Here is a 19098-nt window from a genome sequence, read left to right on the forward strand (position 1 = left end):
AGAAGCTGTGCGGGAGATAAGGCGGCAGCACCCGGCAGCTCATATGGAATTACTGCAGTGACCTTGAGCTAGAGGCTGCCAGGTGGGAGAAGGACACACGGGTGCGGGGACAGGTCCCCATCGCCCCGCGGCCCGGCGCAGGGGACTGCGGAGGCGAAGCGGGGACGGGGCGAGCAGGAATAACATGGAGGGGGAGCAGGAGGGGATGGGGGGAAGGAGGAGAGGGCAGAGGGGCCAGACGAGAGGAGGGGGGGCCGAGGGAGGGGGATTAAAGCCTCGCTCCATCCCTAATCAGGTGCAGGGCTGGCAGGAGCAGCGTCCGACATGGAGGGAGCGGCAGGGAAAGGCTCCCGGCAGAGCCCTCGGCCGCGCCGCCGGTTCCCGCAGCCCGCCCGGGGCCGCCCCCACCCCCGCCGCGGGGTCCCGGTGCCCCGAGCCCGGCCCGGGAGGCGCCGCGCTACCGAGCTGCCCGCCGGGGCCCCGCATCCCCCGGCCTGCCGCAGCCCGCGATGCTCCGGCGTCCAGAACCTTCCTCCTCCCCACCCCCCCTTCTTCCTCTTCCTCCTCCTCCTCCTCCCCCAGCAGCCCGGCTGCCGAGGGGCGCGCAGCCCCGCTTACCTGCGCGGTGCCGGTGCCGGGGGGAGCGGGCAGGAGGCGGCCGCAGCCCGCCCGCTGCCTGCTGCGCGCCGCCGAGTTGCCGGGCTGGCTGGGCAGGTCCCGGCGGCAGGTCCCGGCTTAACCCCTTCGGGGCCGCCCGGGCACCGGCCCCGGCGACCGCCCGGGCACCGGCAGAGGCGCTCAGACCGCCCCCCCCCCCCCCCGGTGCGGTGCAGCGCGGTGCGGTACCGGCCGCGGGGGATGCGGCGCCGAGCCCCTGCCCCGCCGCATGCGGGAGGCGGGGATGCTGTAAATGCTCAGTCACTGCCCCTCGCTGGCAGCCAGCCAGGCACTGCTTGCTTTGCTTTTTTTTTTTTTTTTCCCCTTCTCCTCCTCCCCGCCCCCCCCCCCCCCCCCCCCCCCCATTATTTTTAGACAAAAATCAACGTCCCCGAGCTCGGAAGCAGCTCCGAGGGATGCCGACCCTCCTCACACCACCACCCCCCTACCCCCAGTAATGCTGCTCCCTCTCTGGTACCCAAGGCCACGGCTGCAATTTGGGTTCGTTAATTTTATGATTTTTTTTTTTGCCAGGATCTAAATTTGGAGCGGATTCTTCCCCTGCTCTGAACAGCTCCCAGAGCCTGGCTGGGGGAGAGAGGGAGGCATCAGATGACATGACAAAATAAGTCATGTCTCTCGATTGTTTCAATGCCACCCCCTCTCTCCCGGCCTCTGCCTTCCATTTTAATCACTGACAGGCCTTCAAGTATTATGGATATATATATAATCTTTTTAATATCACTGACATTTTCCATAATGCAAAGCATCTCCTGTGTGATGAAACATTCTGGAGGGGGATTGTGCCCTCCTGCGGATGCTCCCACCACACAAAGCTGAGGTTCATCAGGCCCCAGCCCTGAAGGTCCTGCCTTGGGTGGTGGGCAGAAGGCGGCAGTGGGGAGAAGGCAGCAGTGGGGAGGTCAGGCGCTTCCCAGGGCTTTGCAGATCTCACCAGCCGGGCCTTCCCAGCAGGCTCTGGCCGTGCATCCAGTCCCACTCCCAGCTGCAGCCTGGGAGAAGAGCAGCTCCAGCACCCAAACCATCCTCCAAGTCATCCTGGAGGACACCCCTTCATGGTTGCCTAAGATCCAGGCCTTCCTCTTCCTCTATTCCCAGTGCTGTTCACCAGTGTCAGGCGGCAGAGGCAGCCAAGCTGCCCCTCTTCAGGCACTGATTTTTCATAAGCAAAGCGAACCTCTCCGTGGGGACAACACCCTACGAGCCACAGGGGAGCTGTACAAACGTGGGGTTTTGCTTTGTCCCCACCGTAGGAAGTGGGACCCAGCAATGCTCTCAGGTTGATTTCCCTCACCCAGATGTCCTCTGCCACTAAGAAGCCCCGGGAAAGGCGCTGTCACCTTCTGCTCGCAGCGTTTTCCTGGAATCCCCCTTCCCGGCCTCTCTAATAGTTATGGTGCCTTCAGACCCCAACTCACGTGATGGGTTTGGTATGCAACTCCCAAGGCCAGGAAGGTCACTCACCTCGGTTATTTAGCAAACACAACACAAATTATTAACACTAATACAAATAATGCCCACGTTTGGGAGAGGAGGAGGAATACTCTCCTTGTCTGGCTGCTGGGGCTTGGCATTATAGGGCCTGGAGCACCCAGCTGCCCTTCAGAGCGCAGGGCTGGCCAGCCCCCAGGGTGCCTGCTCTGGCAGAGCCCACATCTCATACCTGGCCTGGAAATGAGGGCTATGTGTTTCTCAAGGTGTTCTGTGCAAGCCAGCTCTAATTCCACTGCAGTTCCAGTCATGTAACTTCTACAAATCAATACAAAAGGAAAAAAAAAAAAAAAAAGCAGCTGGCTCAGAGAAAGCTGCAGCAGCCAGACAGCAGAGTATTGCACTTGTTGGCCCAGCACATCCCTGCTTGCGCGCTGCTTGTACCTTGTCCCTTGAGGACATTCTTGGCCAAGGCTGTAAGAGGCACTGGCAATATTTATGACAAAAAATTAGACTGTCCAACAGCATTCAGGTTTGTTCTTTGTGGTTCTTATGCCACCTGCCTGCCCTGGGCCACCAGGCTCCTCCTGGGGAAGGGAAAGAGAGACCAGCATAGGACATTCTTCCATGGTACATGACTAACCTGAAATTCCCCTCTACCTGTTTCCATATTAACAAGTTTTCCTGTGAGTAGAGGTATACACGGAGCCTGGTTTCTATAGGCTGGACTGGAGGCATGGACCTTATGAATGGCCTTTGCCATCTTGTAAGGTAAAGCTACCAAGTAAAAGCATTCCAGCCTTTGAGACAATCACGTTGCCTCTATAATGTGCAGACTCCCTCTCGTCTAGAAACAGATGGTTTGAGCTGTTTGAGTTGGGCATATTCACAGGCTGATAATCATCTCCAGGGAGGCAGGAGCTATTGTCAGAGCCTGTGAGACACACCCCAACTTCAGGCCTTTTTCCTTCTAATTCTCAAAATGTTGCTGAAATTCTCACTACAGGAATGCTGAGCAGAGACATTCCCTTTGTGGGTTCGTGCCCGCTAAGCCAGAAGAGGCTCCTGGCTTCCACAGAAGCCAAAGTGCCTCCCCGCACCCCACCAAGAGAAAGCATCTTGAAACAGGAGGGGCCTCACCTGGCAGGCAAAGAAAATAAGCTGTGCTTTGCCATGGTGCTGCCAGGAGCCAAGGGGAAAAATATATCCTCTCCCCAGAGACAGCACACGAGTTAAAATGAGAAAGCAAAAGAAAACAATTCTGCAGAAGGAACAGTTATTTTGCACTACGTGCAGCTCCAAGACGCGTGTCAGCGTGGCTGCCAATGTAAAAGAGCACACGCCTGAGGCGCACACGCCTGGTGCAACGGCGCAGTGACGTACAGAATGTGTAACAGCAACGCTCGGCGCGGAGAGGCATCTGCTGCCCGAGAACCCCAAAGGTATCGCAAACCTCAAATAACAATCTACACTGATGTCATTTCGCTATAGGGCCAAAGCCTCTCTGGGGAATGCTGCCCAGCTGCTCCAGCAGGAAGCGGCACTTTACTGACACACGTTGGGTGTCTCTCGATGCCAGGTCAAGAGAGACCCTGCACCCAGCTGGCTCTGCCTGGGAAAGCTGCTCCCACCCAAGCCCAGCCGAGAGCGGGCGACGCTCGGACCTGGGCTGCCTCCACAGAACGCTCCCTTCCAGCTGTGACGCACAAGGGAGCCCAGACAGAAAGCGGTGATAAGCCCAGACGCGCACGCAGGCTGACAGAGACAGGACGGGTGGCTCCAACACAAGGCCTAACCATCCTCACAATATTTATGGCATGAATTTCACTCATTTTAATTCAAGAGTGATTAGTCGTGGAAGGAAGCAAGTAAGAGTTGGCTCAGAATGGGGCCTGGGTGCACTGAGCTGGATGGAAAGGGATGGTAAGATCAGCACAAGAAGTAAACTCATGTGTGCAAAACTAGGTAGGGTGCACACCCCCTGGGATAGTGCGTTTTCACTGGGATCCTGAATGCCTCAGAAAAGCTGCCAGCAAGTCCCAAGAGGAGATGGGGCAAGCAGTCAAGAAGATCAAAAATGGGATGGATTTTTCTAAGTTACTGCCCTGGTACTTGGGTTCATGAGTACAAGGGACACTCTGCTCACTCACCTGCTAGTCAAGCAAGATTGAGAATCAAAGAATAAGACATACCTCATATTGACTGGTGCTTTTAAATTCTTCTCCCTTAACAGAAATGCCAGTATTTTCTACTCTTAACAGTTTCTGAGGCTGTGATATTTCTTGCCTTGTCTCTTCTTGGCAAGCGATCATCTGTAGCAGTAACAGATGATCTAGCAATAGTCTTGCATCACAGCATGTCAGAAAAGAGGCAGCCCAGTATTTGTAATCAGTGCATCACTTCAGAAAGAAAAACCTCCACTTGATCTGTGTAGATATGGTTATTTATTTATTTATTAGAAGTGAGTCTATTTCCAGTTACAACGGGCTTTGCTCTCTCACTTTAGATCATATTTTTTCTCTAGTTCCTCAAATAAAGAAATCATTTTGCTCACCATTGAATCCAGCAGCCCATAAACCTGCAACAGAAATTAACAGAAGGTAGTTGCAGTGAAAACACGTGAAGAAATCCTGACGACGAGACTGACAGGCAGATGGCTTCTCATGCACATTAACGTATGGGCACACACACAGCCACACAGAAGTGGCTGCCTGCTAACAGCACTTAGCTCCAGTAATAACTTTCCTGGCTATGAAGTGTGTTTAATATTATCCGAGATACAATTAATTCTGCTGATCCCTCAAGAGTCCACAAGCATGTTAAAGACATCCCAGATAGAAATCCCGCATGTGATGGCTGGATTTATGTTAACAGATTCCAGGCTGGAACAAAGGACACCTTACTTTGTATTTCACACTTACCTTGCTACAGAATTACAGACATATGTCACTTTTCTGAGTTTAACAAAACGCTTACCTCTCCACCTAAGCTTCAGTGTAACCTTACAACAAAAACAAGAAAGGAAGAGATAAGTTTTTGGTGAGACTCACTTCAACATAAAGCTTTTCCTGGTATGTCCTAAACAAAATAGGGTCCATCTCCTTCTGAGGAGGTTCTACTCCATCTGTAGTTACAGCTTCCATGGGCTGTGCTCCCTCTTTCATCTCCTGTGATGAAGTGGAAGATTTCAGCTTTTTCTCATCTTTTAACTTGCTGCTGCTTGGATATTGCTATTCAGGGACAGACCAAAGAAAAGTGTCACAGGTCAGAACCCTTTGAGATTGTTGCAAGATGCACCTCCCAGAAACAGCACCTCTTTCACTGGGTTGGAAATCAGCTCAAACTCAGCATACACCATCTCAGAATGGATCACACTGTCCCCAGCATTTAGGTTTCAACAGGCATCCCAACACATACCTCTTTCTCTGTCCCTGCTGTCTTTGTTGTTCTTTTTTCGCCTCCTTTATCCTCACTACCATATGACTTTCTCTCTTCTTTCCTAGTGGTTATTCTGTCTTCCTTTTCACCTTTTATAAGTTGCTTTACTTCCGCTACAAAAGAAAGAATTTCAATCACCCAAAAGCAACATTTTCACATCCAGAAAGACAAGCCTGCTGCACTCACGCACTGGAACTGTATTACTTTTGCAATGTGTGTTCCTTTTTTTATTAATCTGAGCTGTACTGCACTGAAAAACAATACTTTGAAAGAGTACTTTGTTTAAATAAGGAATGAGCAGGTCTCAGACGTGTATCAGTACAAGCCTGTAAGACAGCTGATAGTGAGATAGGGTTTTCTGGGTTAGTCTGTGTGAAAATCAGGGCTACATCTACCTAAATTAAAAGGTTTATTTGTGTGGTGGTTTTTTAATGACACCGAACCACAAATCACAATTAGTATCACAAAATCTTCCATTTTTTCTGATGCATTTTCTTATAGAAACTTTGAGGGGGAACTGCTGAAATTGCCATTTCCGTTGAAATTCAGCATGTCTTCGGGATTTCCAACAGTCCATAGAAACTGGTTGCTGTGCTAAAACTACCATTTACCTGTTTCCTCTGGAACAACATCTACATAGGTGGTGTTCTCAGGCAAGCCAAGCAGGGATCTCAGCTTCACAGAGCGACTCACCATACCATCAATTGTTTCACGCCACAGCTGGAGGCTGAGGAAAGTATCAGAGTTAGAAGGGAGACAGCACAGCAACTGCCATCTTGTTTTACCCTGTGCCAGGAGCAAAGGCACCTTACAGCTGAGAGCTGCTCTCTCCAACTAAACCAATAAAATAGCACCCACCATCTAAAAAACAGTGCAGAGGGAAGCTAAATTATTTTCCTTATGTTAGAATTCTCTGAGGTCTCAAAAGTTTGCAAATCATTGGGCTCATACAGACCCATAAATATTACTGTGAAACTACATCTCCTGCTCTTCAACATGACACGTGTTGGTAAATCAGCATCAACTTGATCTCTGCATTTACCAAGAACCTGCATCCTGCTGATTTAGAAGCAACTAGAAGCTGTTGGTATGTTTACAGTCTGAAAGCCTGAGCAAAGAACAGAGAGACTGCATGAGGGAAGATACAGTTATCTGAGTAAAAGGGTACAGAAAATTACCTCAAGGTTTCATAAATATAGACTAATCTTGCCAGAAATAATCTTGTATACTTCCCAAAATTACATGAATTTAAAATTCTAAACACCAGGGGGAAAAAAAAAAAAAGGCATTTCAGTCCTAGACAGCTGCTACAATTAACCTACAAAAAAACCCAGAGAGTAAAGAAGACTTCTAGACCTCGTAATTATCTGCACTCTGAATCACAACGCTTGCAACAGAGCTTGCTAAGGCTGTTGATCACATGATGCATTTACAAGCTTTACCTTGCAAAGGCAACACACCAGATTTGATACAAAAGGTCTGTCTGAGTTGGCCTCTGTTCAACACACAGCTCCAGTGCTGCCTTATTGAGCTGGGTCAGTGCTTCTTCCCGCTGCTCCTCATCGGGGATCGACTTTATAGCCTGATGTGAGAGAAAACAGAGTTCATGGAGCGTGTCTCAGACTTCATTCCCAATTATCTGGACACTGAGCTCAACAGAGCACACCATGGCTCTCTTCAGACACCAGTCCGAAACCAGGCAGCACTGGGCACTTACACACCCAGGCGTGGCCTCCTGTATGGCTGGGATTTGGCCAAGGTGCACACACGCCCCAAGATCTGGGGAGCAATCCCAGGCCCCCCAGTTAGGTTCACAATAAGCCCCTTTGCAACTTCACCGGTGTGCTGGAGAACAGGGACTCTAGCGAGCTAGAAGACCTCGAAGTAAAGATTAGTTGTAAAAGGAGGAGAGGTTTCCAAGAGAGCACTACAGAAAAACTGTGCTGACAGAACCCAAACCACTCTTGCTTTAATCTAGGGAGGTCTGCACTTTATCCACAGCCTGCCAGGGGTGTCCCCTTAAAGCTCTGATGAAGAGGAAGGACCCTCTGAGGAGAGGAGCCCTTGGGGAGGTCACAGGAGGCTGTAAGATTAGCTTGCCCCCTGCATTCCATCCTGGGATGACAGAAAGCTAACAGGGGAAGAGCTTAAAATATCTATTACATTGTGTGGTTCTCTTTTCTTCTTCACACAACAGCCCTCAAAGTCTCTCTTGGGAATCTCTTTACAAGAGCACTGAGGGTGTGGTCAGCAGAGCTGAAGTGCTTTTCTGCCACACACATCATAAACCATCGCTAACTCACAGCACATGGGAAGCAGACCTTTGGGTGGGCCCACGCTGGGGTAGGCCAGGCCATTTGTAGGGAAAATGAAAACACCATCAGCTTGTCATAGCACTAGAGGGAACAGGGGTGACCACCTGCTTAAAGTCGTCCAAGGAGAGGTTCCACCCCGAGGAGCCTGGTTCTTCCTCCTCCACGTTTGTCATTTGACTCGGAGCCTCCCCGAGTGTCTTCTTCCAAGCTGGGAGCTCTGTGGTGCTGCTCTGAGAGGGAAGAGCCTCTGAGGCACTCTCGGGGTACTGCGCGGCCTCCGCAGCGCTCTTCTGGCCCGAGGGCACCTTCTCCTCAAAGGCTGCAGGAACAGTCATGTGCCGTCTCCACAGCTCATGCAGCTGCTTTACCACTTGATGCTGATAATGCAACTGTGATAATGGGGAAAAAAGGTAAATAGTGAAATGAGCTATGCCTTTCCTCTACAAATCAAATTGTTAAAGCCACAATGGTGAACTATGCCAGCCTCCAGAAACCCAGGGACGCGCCAGCCCCATGGGTCTTCCCTCCCTGCTCTTTCAGTTGCGTAGCCCATCAAATAGCAAACGTTACCTCAGGATTCTTCCTGTGGAACAACTCTTCCTCTGTGACATAGGCATCCACAGGAGATGGGGTGCGCTCTGGGGTCCGAATTCGGACACGACGTTCCTTCAGACTCTCTGCTACTATCGCAGCACCCTCTCGAGCAGCCAGATCACTCTGAGGCACCACAACAAGAACAACATGTGTGAGTCCCCATTCCACAGACAGAAAAACAAACAAATTCACACCCACGCCAGTAACCACATGTACACATTATATAGGGTTTCAAGGGCAAAAATAGCTGCAAACCCTGCAAAGCAGAGCAATACTTAAACAGCTTTTCAAACAAACCCCACAAATCCCCCCCATACTATGCTTTTCAAAGCCTAGTGTAATTTTCAATTTATACCTTAACTGCTATCATAGTGTACGACACAATCCCATCTCCACTAAGCAACTAATGAAATTCATTACCAACAGAACATTCATTCTTTAAAGGACCAACGTGAACAGTTTAGGAGACACAATCATGTCTTTATTAATTGTATTACAATAGACTGCAGAGTTCTTTCATTTTATTTAGCAAACCTGCTCAAGTATGTACAGATGTTCTGTAAATAATCATCTCGCTCTCAGCTCTAATTGCATAGCAATAAAAATACCATGTCATCCACTCCCACCCTTACCCTCTATTTGCATATTAAGTTCAAAGCTCACAGTTACCCAGTTACATGCCCAGTTACCTCCAGTTTCTCTCTGAGGTCAGCCAATTTATCCTCATGCACAGCCATTCCCCAAAGGGTCACCTGCAGCAGAGCTCCTCCTAGTAACAGAGGATGTGTCCTAAACTCCCAGGACTCGCTGAAAATGCCTGCTCTCTCTGACTTGAAAAGAAATAAAAACTTCCTGGTTTCTCCAGGCAAAATTACACCTGAAATAAGAGAGAAAATGCACCGGTCTGCAAGAAGCCACCTGGTTAACTTGACACTTTTCCAACCCTACTCCAAGTGTCCTTATCTCTGTACAAGACTCTTTCCCCATAGCTTAGCTGGTTATCACACTTCATCCAGCTATTTTTCTTCCTCCAGATTTACTCCAAGTCACCATGTTACTGAACTGGTGTTATTTCCACTGCACGCTCCTTTTACAGCAAGCTCAGTAGTCTCTCTGGCCTATTATGCCTGGTTTGCCATCAAAAAATTATTCACTTCTCAATATTCCACCCATTTACATTCAGAATAGGAGCAACCTCGTTTCCTTTAAGTCCCATGAAAGCGATCTGCCTCACACACCTCTTTTGGTGTGAGTCAGCTCTGACGCCAGGGCGGCTTCCTAAGAAGAATGACCCAGCAGGCTTGCTCTGCCCTTAGTCAGACTCTGGATCTCAGATAACTCCTGGATACGTGCTCTCTGGCCTATGTACAAAGGTCTCAGATCAGCAGCTCTCATACCTGATCTGGTATCAAAGTAAAACCACGGCATCCTCTTCCCCCTGGTTTCTCTGGAGGGAATCTGATGGGGAAGCCTCATCCAGTTATACCAGACAGCAGTTGTGCCATTATTGCTCACTGTCAGGGAGCTTTCAGCTATCTCACCGGCCAAAGTCTCAAAGGTGAGCCGGGCAGCAATGCCAATTTCATCCTACAAGAAGAGGAAAAAGACAAAGATAACAATTTCTACTCTCTGGCAGGATTTATCTTGCCTGAAGTCACATCACAAATAAGGGGTTGAGCCATGCTAGGAGAACTTGTAAGGCAGGTCCAATGAAGCAGCCATTATACAGAGAGAGCCTGGGAATCTGAGCCTCACCACCGAGAGAGCAACCCCTTCTGTTTCTAGATCTCTCCAGAGCAAATGTAGCGATCCCCTATTGTGCTCGGAATAAATCCCCCATTCTCCGGCCTGGGAGTGACACTCATTGTACAGCTGGGACTTGGGAACTCAAGCAGGCTTAGCTTGACTAAACAATAAAAAGTGCACAATTACCCTGCAAGGAGTGGTGCAGTTGATCCAACGAGCAGGCTGGCCACAGAAATCTAAAGATGGACCCAGTACTGCTTCTGGAACCACATCGGGGTAGGCCCCTAAGGAGTCACTGTGAAAGAAAACAAAAGCCAGCGTTTTCGTGGAGTGAAATTCAGAGAGGGGAGAACCAGGGGTGATTTACAAGACTCTATAAGAAATAATCCCAACTGACGCTTTCCCACATAGTCATCTCCTTAGGGACAGAGCCCTGCAGATGTGGTAAAGGCCAGCTAGCTACTTGACCCCAGCAAGGAGGGCAGGACAGCCAGAATATTAAAGAAATGATACCTGCCTAAGGAAGGCTGAGGGTACGTCACTGAATAAAGAGAAATGGCCCTCAGGTTGTGCCTGTTACAGATGGACAGGACAGGGAAAAAAGGCAAACTGATGATGGAAGTGGAAGGCTGGAAAAAGACAACCAGATGGAGGTCATTCAGAGCAGAATCCACACCCTGCCTAATGGAAGCTCTACAGCCACACAGAGGGAAGGCTGGAGGAAGGGCCTCAAAAAACCGCTTTTCTCTGATTTTTGCTGCTTAGGCATGAGGCCCCAGGGCACAAGAGAACTGCTTGACTCCTAAATCTGGTGACTTTAATATCTGAATAAGCCTTTTATTGTGTCTCAGTGGAGACTCCTCTGTATTCTGGATAAGAATGGTTAAGGATACCCTAAGAAACTGATGTACATACCCAAAATTCTTTATTTCTGACATGAAGTAAAACTTACAGGGTCTCTGACTCTTTGGAAGTGGTGAAATGGGGAAGAGGCTCTGTTGAGACAGATGTGAAAGGCAGCCCTTTACCGATCACCTCCAGTCCATCCAGATCCTGGACATACAGAAAAATGACCAACTCATGATTTCTCTTTTTATATAGAAAAGAAGTTAAAATAGCAGACAAACACAGCAACTGAAACCAGTAAAGTGAAGTTCAGATATCTTGCTCCTACGATGGTTTCCAGAAGTATCCAATGTTTAAAAGATAAGAGGAAGAAACTGATTCTGGGTCTCCCAAAAATCCTAGATGACCGTACTCCCCACTACAAATGATGTATGGATGGGAAAAGTCTCCTTCACACACATTTCTCAGCCCAGAGCCAGGTTTCAGAAAGAAAAAGGTGAGGTTTGTTCAGTTTCTAAGAGGAGGGGCTACCTGCTTTCAGGAGATTATTTCAGATGCATGTCTTCCACATGGGTAAAGGTGTCTTCCCTCTGCCCTGAGGCACTAAATCGAAGTCCTACACCAGTAGTTGGCAGGGTTTTTTATTGCCTAGGTCTTGGCAGCTGCATGCTGCTGGTTTGGGGTCCTATTCTCCATGCAACATGCAGGGAGGCCAGACAACTCTTTCTTGGGTGTAGCCCTTTGGAAATGTGGGAACTTCCAAGATAAGTACTGTAGGGCTAAGTTTTAGATTCCTATGCTTTTTCAGATCCAGTTCTTGGCAATTTTATGTTACTCTACAGCATCTGACACGATAAGAGATGCAGAGAATATACTCACTCCTCTGGTCTTACCGGCTTATAAAAATCTACCTTCTCTAGGGCAGATTTTAGCTTCTGTCGCCGCTGTTTCAGGAAAAGACTCTCATCCCAGGTTGGACGGAAAGGAATCCTCTTTGGAGGCTTTAGACCTGTGGAAATACCCATACAAGAGCTCACTGTCTACATACCCACATGCCCATTAATTTCACACTCTGCCAAATTTTGTTCTCATTGTGTTTTAAAGAGGAAATCCAACAGATGACCAGGAAGTAGCTTGTGCTGCAGCTGTCAGAAGGGACAGCTATAACGTGAGCCTCCCTACTCACAGGAGTCACTTTTTCTTTCTGCTGCTCCCTCCACACTCGTACCCCGTTTCTGTGGGATCACCTCTCTGCGGTGTCCCCTTACCTGTTTCCATCCGGACAGTGTGAGGTTTCCCCACACGAGTGACTGGCTCAGGGCAGCCACGTTCTCTCTGCGTCAGTGTCGTCGTCAGGCCGGTGAGCTCATCTCCAATACGCTCGGGCTGGCTCCAGAACTCGCTTCCTCTTCGGTAGCCCTAGGGTGGAAAACAAGGCTCCCACTGACGCTTTCAGAGGCGTATGGCTGCCTGCTATTTTCACAGGGACTAAAAGGAAGGAGTCTAACTCTGCTTACACAGATATTTTAAAAGTCTATAAATTATCACTTTCTGCAGAGCAAGACAAAATTTCTATCAGGCTGCTGTCAAAGACAAAAGACAACATTCTTCTAGCTAGTGCTACATGAAGGTTGAATGATATTAAAATAATGCCTGACATAAACACAAATTCTTTGATAGTGCTATAAATGTAAAAAAATGTTAACATAGGATAACCCCATAATTCTCCTGACTTACCCCTACCCCTTTCTCCATGGCAATCGCTAAAATTCAAGCCTGAAGCTATCAGATCTTTCTGCCCCTGTAACAGCAATTGCGGCACATCCCCGTGCCACTTCCGAGTGCATGACAGCCTTTGGTGATAATCAAGAAATGGCACTTGCCCATAGACATGTTAACAAGGAGTCAAAGCACACCACCACTTTCCTCTGACTAGTATGGATAGCACAGTTCATGTTTTGATTTTTAAAGTCACTGAAAGCTCTGCTTGCACAGTAGGCTGAAGGACCTAGAGTGGCTTTGATAAATAATGACAGGTCTTCGGAGATGTTACTCATAACAGCCGTGTCTTAGCTCTTTCACGAGAGCAGGGCAATCAGGACACGGAGGAAGTAGGGCACTCGCCTTTCCAGGAAGCAGGGCAGGGAGACTCCAGTCAATGAGGTCACGTTCTTCCTGGATTTGCCTGTAATCCTCTGAGCTGTTCATCAGCAATTCATTCTCTGGCCTCTGAAGAATTTCTATAAAGAAGAAACGTCTAATCATTAGTGCTACACTTCTGGGCACACTTGTTACCCCTACTATTGTTCACGTGTAACCCTCTTACACTCTCCCCCACCAAACCCACTGTCCTTCCCCCAACCAGAACCACCAGCTCACCTCCCCACAGCACCCAGGGCCACCAGCACTAGCAGTGGGGAGCTCTGAGAACATGGAAGTAGACTGCAACAGCAACAGGATTAACCCCAGTCAGCTACAACTGTTACAGTTTGTTGTGGTGCCAAACTCCCCCATCCGCACAGAGATTTCACAGAACAAGGCCTCAGCTCTTCCTACCTCCTAGGTATCTCTCCTGCTTTTTCCTGATTGCCATATGACGGTGCCAGTTCTGGAGAGCTTTGTGCTCTGCTAGTGGGGTCTGATGAACTGTTTTCTTCTTCTCTCCTCCATGTTCTTCTTTTAAAGCTGCTGCAGTAACATCTGGATGAGAAGCCTCAATAAAATCTGCTATCTGAAGAGAAAGGAAACGTTAAATTAACCTCTCTATGCACACACAGCCACCATGAAAATGGGAAAGGGAAAAGAATTCTTCAGGCTGACAGTACTTTTACCTTATCACTCTGAGAGGAACAAAAACAGGGCACTAGGAACACACTCAGAAACAATGGAAAGATTTATCTGAGTAATTAGACTCGAGCAATGGCATTGCTGCAACACCAGCCCTTCCCTTGCAAGCCTGACGCCATCAGCAGAAGCACATATGGAAGAGGAAGCCTCTGTAATTCTTCCCTCCATGACCTCGTCCTGCACACAGGGCTTTAAAACCTGCTGGTGCAGTTCCTCTGAAGGCAAGCCCTTCCCGCAGAATATGACAGGCTGGGAAAACCACCCCTCAGGCCTGACCTGTTCCTGATAGGTGCTGAAAAGCATCGAAAGGTGCTATAGGCACTGCACTCCACCTCTAGAAAAGTGCCGCACAGCAGCATTTTCCTAACTTTACCAACGAACCTGAGTGTTCCCTCTAGCCAAGGCTTCCATCCTGAACTCCTGGAGACTTCCCAAAATGTGATGCGGGAGAATCTCTTCACAGCCATTGCCAGGTAGTCCCGGTCCTACAGCACACACACAAAAAAACCCCAACCCCAGAGCCATGTCACTAAAACTAGGCTCAACAAAATCAAAACCCAACGATAAGATGTGAAGTTTAACTCTACCAGAAAAAGTCCGTGGTTCGCTGGGTGCCTTTGGGAAAGCAGGACGTGCTACAAGGAGATGCGCTGCCTTCTTTGCCTCTTTGGGTTGATATTTTCCAATGAGATATTTCCTCCTAACTGGAATTCTCCCAGCATCATGGGGAAGGCGTGGAGCATGGAGCTTCAGAAAATAAACAGTCACAATGCAATTAGGTACATAATGACTCACCTTCATTCCTTCTGATCCTTCTAGGATATGCAGACAAGTCATATCAGTACAGGCGGTTCCTCCCTTAAGAGGCACCTTACACAACCGTGGAGATACCAGCTTAGTTACTGTCATACTCTTCTGGACTCTGCTTTATAACTGGGGCAGGGAAATGAGAGTTTTAAATCACTTTCCCAATAGTTTTCTGCTGTGTCACTTGGTGTCAAATGCTTCCACTCACACAGTTTGACCTGAGTTTTGGAAAGCACACCATGATAGTTACTAAACAACTTACACATCTTATTAAGACCAGAAAGTTGGGAACGCAACTTTGAAGAGGCAGATGACTTACTCTTCTATTTCAAAAGACTGTGTAAGGGTCAATAATCCTTTACTTTTAGCAACTGAACCTGATGATCTGACAAGTCATAAAAATCAGGACACACAAAATGGAATGAGAACTGAATTCCAAGAGTGGGTTTTGGTTTAAGTAAATGGACAGCCCCCTCTGTTAAACACACAAAATGAGAGCGTCAGTTAAGGCAGCTGTTTCTGTCAGTAAAGATACATACTTTTTCCAGGTCTTCCGCCTTAATTGCAAGCGCCTGGATGTCATCTCCTTGCAGAACACATGAAACGGGCTCAGGCTCTTCTGCAATTGTTGAGGACAGTTCATGTGTCTTTTCCTTTTTGTCTGAAAAACAGATGAAGAGACATCCTCTTCAGTCTCCCAAGGAAACACCATTATCCTCTTTCAGCCTGGTTATTCATTTCCAGTGTGTTTGGAGGTTGGGTTTTTTTAAGGTTGCAAAGAACAATTAAATTCAGCATCTCTTATAATTGGGAAATCAAACTCTGAGGAGCTACAAGGACCAAAGTGGGTCCCTAGGATTCAACTGGCTGACGCTTTCTTCTAGATGAGAGACAATGGATGTGATAAACGCAGCCCGGGCTTCCTGCGGGGGGGAGAACAAACTCCTGGAAAGTTTCCTACTCCAGCTGCAAGCGCAAGCACACAGCCTCCCCGCACGGCTGCACTGCGCCCACCAAGCACAACTCAGACAGCAAGCGCCTGGATTTTCAGAAGCTCCTAAATAGCGAAATAGCTTTTAAATAGTAACTCCCCAGCAGAGCCAGGCCCAGGGCAGCGCTCCCCGGCACAGGCTGCCACCGGGCAGGGCCGCAGCCCATGCAATCCCACCGGGGATTTGTTTCTCCCTTCATCCTTAATCTGGGAGGCTCCTTGACACGCGTGGAGCCTTCCCAGGTAAAAAAAATAAATAAAAATACATAAAAGGGGGGGTCACTGTCTATGGTGAGCGGCTCGGGAGCAGCGGGGAGCCCCAGGCCGTGCCGAGGGCACAAGCCAGCCCCGGGGCCCGGCCGTCAGCCGCCACTGAGCCGTACCGGCGGGGGCACCGGGCCGGGGCTCCCGCCGGGCCATGCCGGGCCCCGCTCCGCACCGCCGCGTCCCGCTAGGCCGCCCTGCGCCCGGGCACCATGGCAACAACGGCCGGACACCACCGAGAAGCCGCGCGCACCGCCTAGAGAGGCAGCGCCCCCGCGACTCTATGGTCTCGCTTCCGGGGGGCGGGGCGGCACCGCCCGCTCTACGCAGGCGCCAGCTGCCCGCCCCGCCATGGCGGAGTGCTGCGCATGCGCACTGCGGCCTGCTCGGGCCTGCGGAGCCGAGCGCCGGGGCCTACAGCGGCCTGGTGGGGCCTGCAGCGGCCTGGCGGGGTCTGCAGCCCCGGGGGGGAGCCGCCCGCCAGCGCCCAGCACCCGCGGGAGCCGCTCGCGCGGCCCGGCGCCGCTGCCCCCAACACCCCCGACAGCCAGCACACAGCTCTCACGTTTTATTCCACACTGCTGCCGCTCACAACCCCGGCGTGTCCCGCAGCCTCGCCCCCGGCCCTGTCCCCCGTCGGGCTCCTCCTCGGGGCCCCGCTGCCGCGGCCGGGCGCAGCGCCCTGGGCAGGGTGCGCCGGGACGGCTGGCAGGGCCCAGCGGTGCTGCAGCTGGCAGAGCAGGGCGGGCAGCAGAGAGTCCAGCAGGGCCAGGCCTTCCCACGTGCACCGCAGGCCGCTGCGGGAGAAGCGGTGGCTGAGCCCCGGCTCCTCGCAGGAGCCCCCCCCCCCGTCACGGCACCCCCCGGGGCTCACCCGCCATCCAGGACCAGCCAGCCCTGCTGCTGCAGCGCCTTCGCTTCACCCGGCGCCCCAAAAATGGCCTCCAGGCTGAGGTGGGGGGAGAAGTGCCCCCAGCGCTGTGTGCCCAGGGCAAATCGTTAGCGATGGGTCGTTAGGTGGGTGCTGGGTTCCCCCACGCATGGTGGCTCCTCACCTCATGGGTGACACCCTCGTCCGTGCGCAGCCCCAGGGCCAGCACCTCCTCCAGCCTGCGGGCACATGGAGAACTGCAGGGCGACACAGCAGAGGATGGGGTGCGGAGGGGGGGGATGCTCCCGGACTCACTGCTCCAGCGGGCTCAGCACCACCCGCCTCCTGGTGCCGTGCCCCCGGCTCTGCACCTCCCGCATCCAGGCATCGGGCTCCAGTGTCTGGACACGGGCTTCCCGGCTGCGGCCGCCCTCGCCCCGCAGCACAAACCGCCCATGCGCCCTTGCAACAGCGAGGGGGAGGCATGACAATGGAGTTCAGAGGGCACACGCAGCCGTGCACGCCCCCCCCTCCAGCCCCCCTCGTCACCCCAACTTACCCGGCCCCACGCCGATGTACTGCTCAGCCTGCCAGTACGAGAGGTTGTGGGTGCTGCGGGCGCCCTGGGGGAAGAGCGTTGCATGGGGTGACGGGGGGGGCTGAGCCTGCTGGGGGGGGGTGGGATGGCACAGGGAGGGGGGCATGGCATGGGAGGCACCCCACCTTCCTTGCAAAATTGGAGACCTCGTAGTGCCGGAAGCCAGCGGCCACGAGCGCGGCACGGGCTGTCTGGTACATGTCGGCCAGGAGGTCCTGGGAGGGTGTGGGCAGAGCCCCCCCCCAGACCTGTGCCGCCAGCGCCGTGCCCCGCTCCAGCGTCAGCTGGTACAGGGAGACGTGGTGGTCGCAGAGCCCCAGCGCCGCCTCCAGCCCCCGGGCCCAGGCGCCCCGGCTCTGCCCCGGCACCCCGAAGAGGAGATCGATGGAGGTTCGGCCGGGGAAGAGCCCCCGCGCCGCCTCCACAGCCCCTCGCGCCTCCGCCGCCGTGTGCTCCCGGCCCAGCAGCCGCAGCTCGGCGTCGTCCAGCGACTGCAGAGGGAGCGCAGTGGCAGAGGGGGGCACGGGGGGCTGTGGGGGGCGGGACGGGGGAGAGCCCCTCTCACCTGGACGCCGACGGAGAGGCGGTTGACACCAGCTGCCTTGAAGCCGGCGAGGCGCGGTGTGCCGGCGGAGCTGGGGTTCGCCTCCAGTGTGACCTCGGCGCCATCGGGGAGGTGGGCAGCCCCCGCCACGGCCTCCAGCACCGCCGCAATGGTGCGGGGGCTGGCCAGGCTGGGGGTGCCCCCGCCGAAGAAGACAGAGGTGACACTGCAGGGCAGAAGGTGGGTAGGCTGTGGACAGGCACTGAGGGGCCCCGTGGCCCCCCCAAACCCCCACACACACCCACCTCTGCACCTGGCTGAGGCGGAGCAGGGTGCGTGCCTCCCGCACCAGGCAGGCGCGCATGGCTGCCTCGTCCACCGCCGGCACCATGTACTTGTTGAAGTTGCAGTAGGAGCAGCGCTTGCGGCAGTAGGGCCACTGCGGGCACGGGGCGCCGGTGGGGATGGGTGGGGACACCCCACTTTGGGGAGGGAGACACAGCCCCAGCCCCACGCACGCCCCCCAGCACTCCCCGCCTGCCCCAGGGGCACCAGGCGCATGTCCCATGGGTGCCCCCACTTCACGTGGAGACCCTCGCAGCACCCCCCACATATGCGCGCCAGGGCACCCCCACACGTGCCCCATGATGTGCGAGGCTGGGGTGTCCCCCCGATGCGTGCAAGTCCTGGGGTCCTGCATGCACCCACGCGTGTGCAAGCCCCGGGATCCCACGTTCACCCTCCAACGTCTGCAAGCCCCGGGGTCCCATTTGTGCCCCCGCATGTGCAAGTCCCGGGGTTCCTCCCCCTACGCGTGCAACCCCCGGGGTCCCTCCCCCCACGTGGGCAAGCCCCAGGTCCCGCGTGTGTACCCAAGTGTGCAAGCCCGCGGTCCCCGTGAACATCCCCCCCCCCCGCTGTGTGCAAGCCCGGGGTTCCCCGCTCACGTGCACGTAGAGCGCGGCGGTGGCGGGGGCGGCCGGTTCCGGGACCGGGGCCGGGGCCGGTTCCGAGGCAGGACCCGATCCCGGACCCCGTCCCGGGCCGGCCCCGCCGGGCCGCGCCGCACCGATCGCCGCCGCCGCCGCCGCCGGCCGCCACCCCCGCCCCGCCATGCGGCCCCGCGGG

General features: G+C 52.8%; 2 protein-coding genes across 4 annotated transcripts; both read right to left on the reverse strand.

Annotated features, from left to right (window-relative positions):
• Positions 1-4536: 4536 nt before the first annotated feature.
• MYCBPAP (MYCBP associated protein) lies at positions 4537-16199 on the reverse strand. Of its 2 annotated transcripts, none has more exons than XM_074847166.1 (19): positions 16077-16199; positions 15242-15363; positions 14483-14642; positions 14277-14380; positions 13605-13779; positions 13173-13288; positions 12317-12467; positions 11942-12057; positions 11155-11255; positions 10389-10497; positions 9854-10043; positions 9146-9225; positions 8433-8579; positions 7967-8251; positions 7008-7129; positions 6159-6274; positions 5527-5660; positions 5160-5339; positions 4537-4687 (listed from the first exon to the last, which is right to left on the reverse strand). In XM_074847166.1, exons 1-19 carry the CDS (start codon positions 16111-16113, stop codon positions 4607-4609), a joined length of 2526 nt encoding a protein of 841 aa, XP_074703267.1. In that variant the 5' UTR covers positions 16114-16199; the 3' UTR covers positions 4537-4606. The 2 variants fall into 2 exon arrangements, with proteins under 2 accessions (XP_074703267.1, XP_074703266.1); XM_074847165.1 differs by having other exon boundaries at positions 9146-9333.
• A 311-nt stretch (positions 16200-16510) lies between these two features.
• On the reverse strand, positions 16511-19093 carry RSAD1 (radical S-adenosyl methionine domain containing 1). Of its 2 annotated transcripts, none has more exons than XM_074847168.1 (9): positions 18918-19093; positions 18276-18409; positions 17992-18196; positions 17552-17917; positions 17387-17415; positions 17144-17290; positions 17013-17067; positions 16832-16935; positions 16511-16754 (listed from the first exon to the last, which is right to left on the reverse strand). In XM_074847168.1, exons 1-9 carry the CDS (start codon positions 19083-19085, stop codon positions 16526-16528), a joined length of 1437 nt encoding a protein of 478 aa, XP_074703269.1. In that variant the 5' UTR covers positions 19086-19093; the 3' UTR covers positions 16511-16525. The 2 variants fall into 2 exon arrangements, with proteins under 2 accessions (XP_074703269.1, XP_074703268.1); XM_074847167.1 differs by having other exon boundaries at positions 17387-17451.
• Positions 19094-19098: the final 5 nt, after the last annotated feature.

This window comes from Strix aluco, chromosome 21 (genome assembly GCF_031877795.1).
Source record: "Strix aluco isolate bStrAlu1 chromosome 21, bStrAlu1.hap1, whole genome shotgun sequence".
Taxonomy (NCBI): domain Eukaryota; kingdom Metazoa; phylum Chordata; class Aves; order Strigiformes; family Strigidae; genus Strix; species Strix aluco.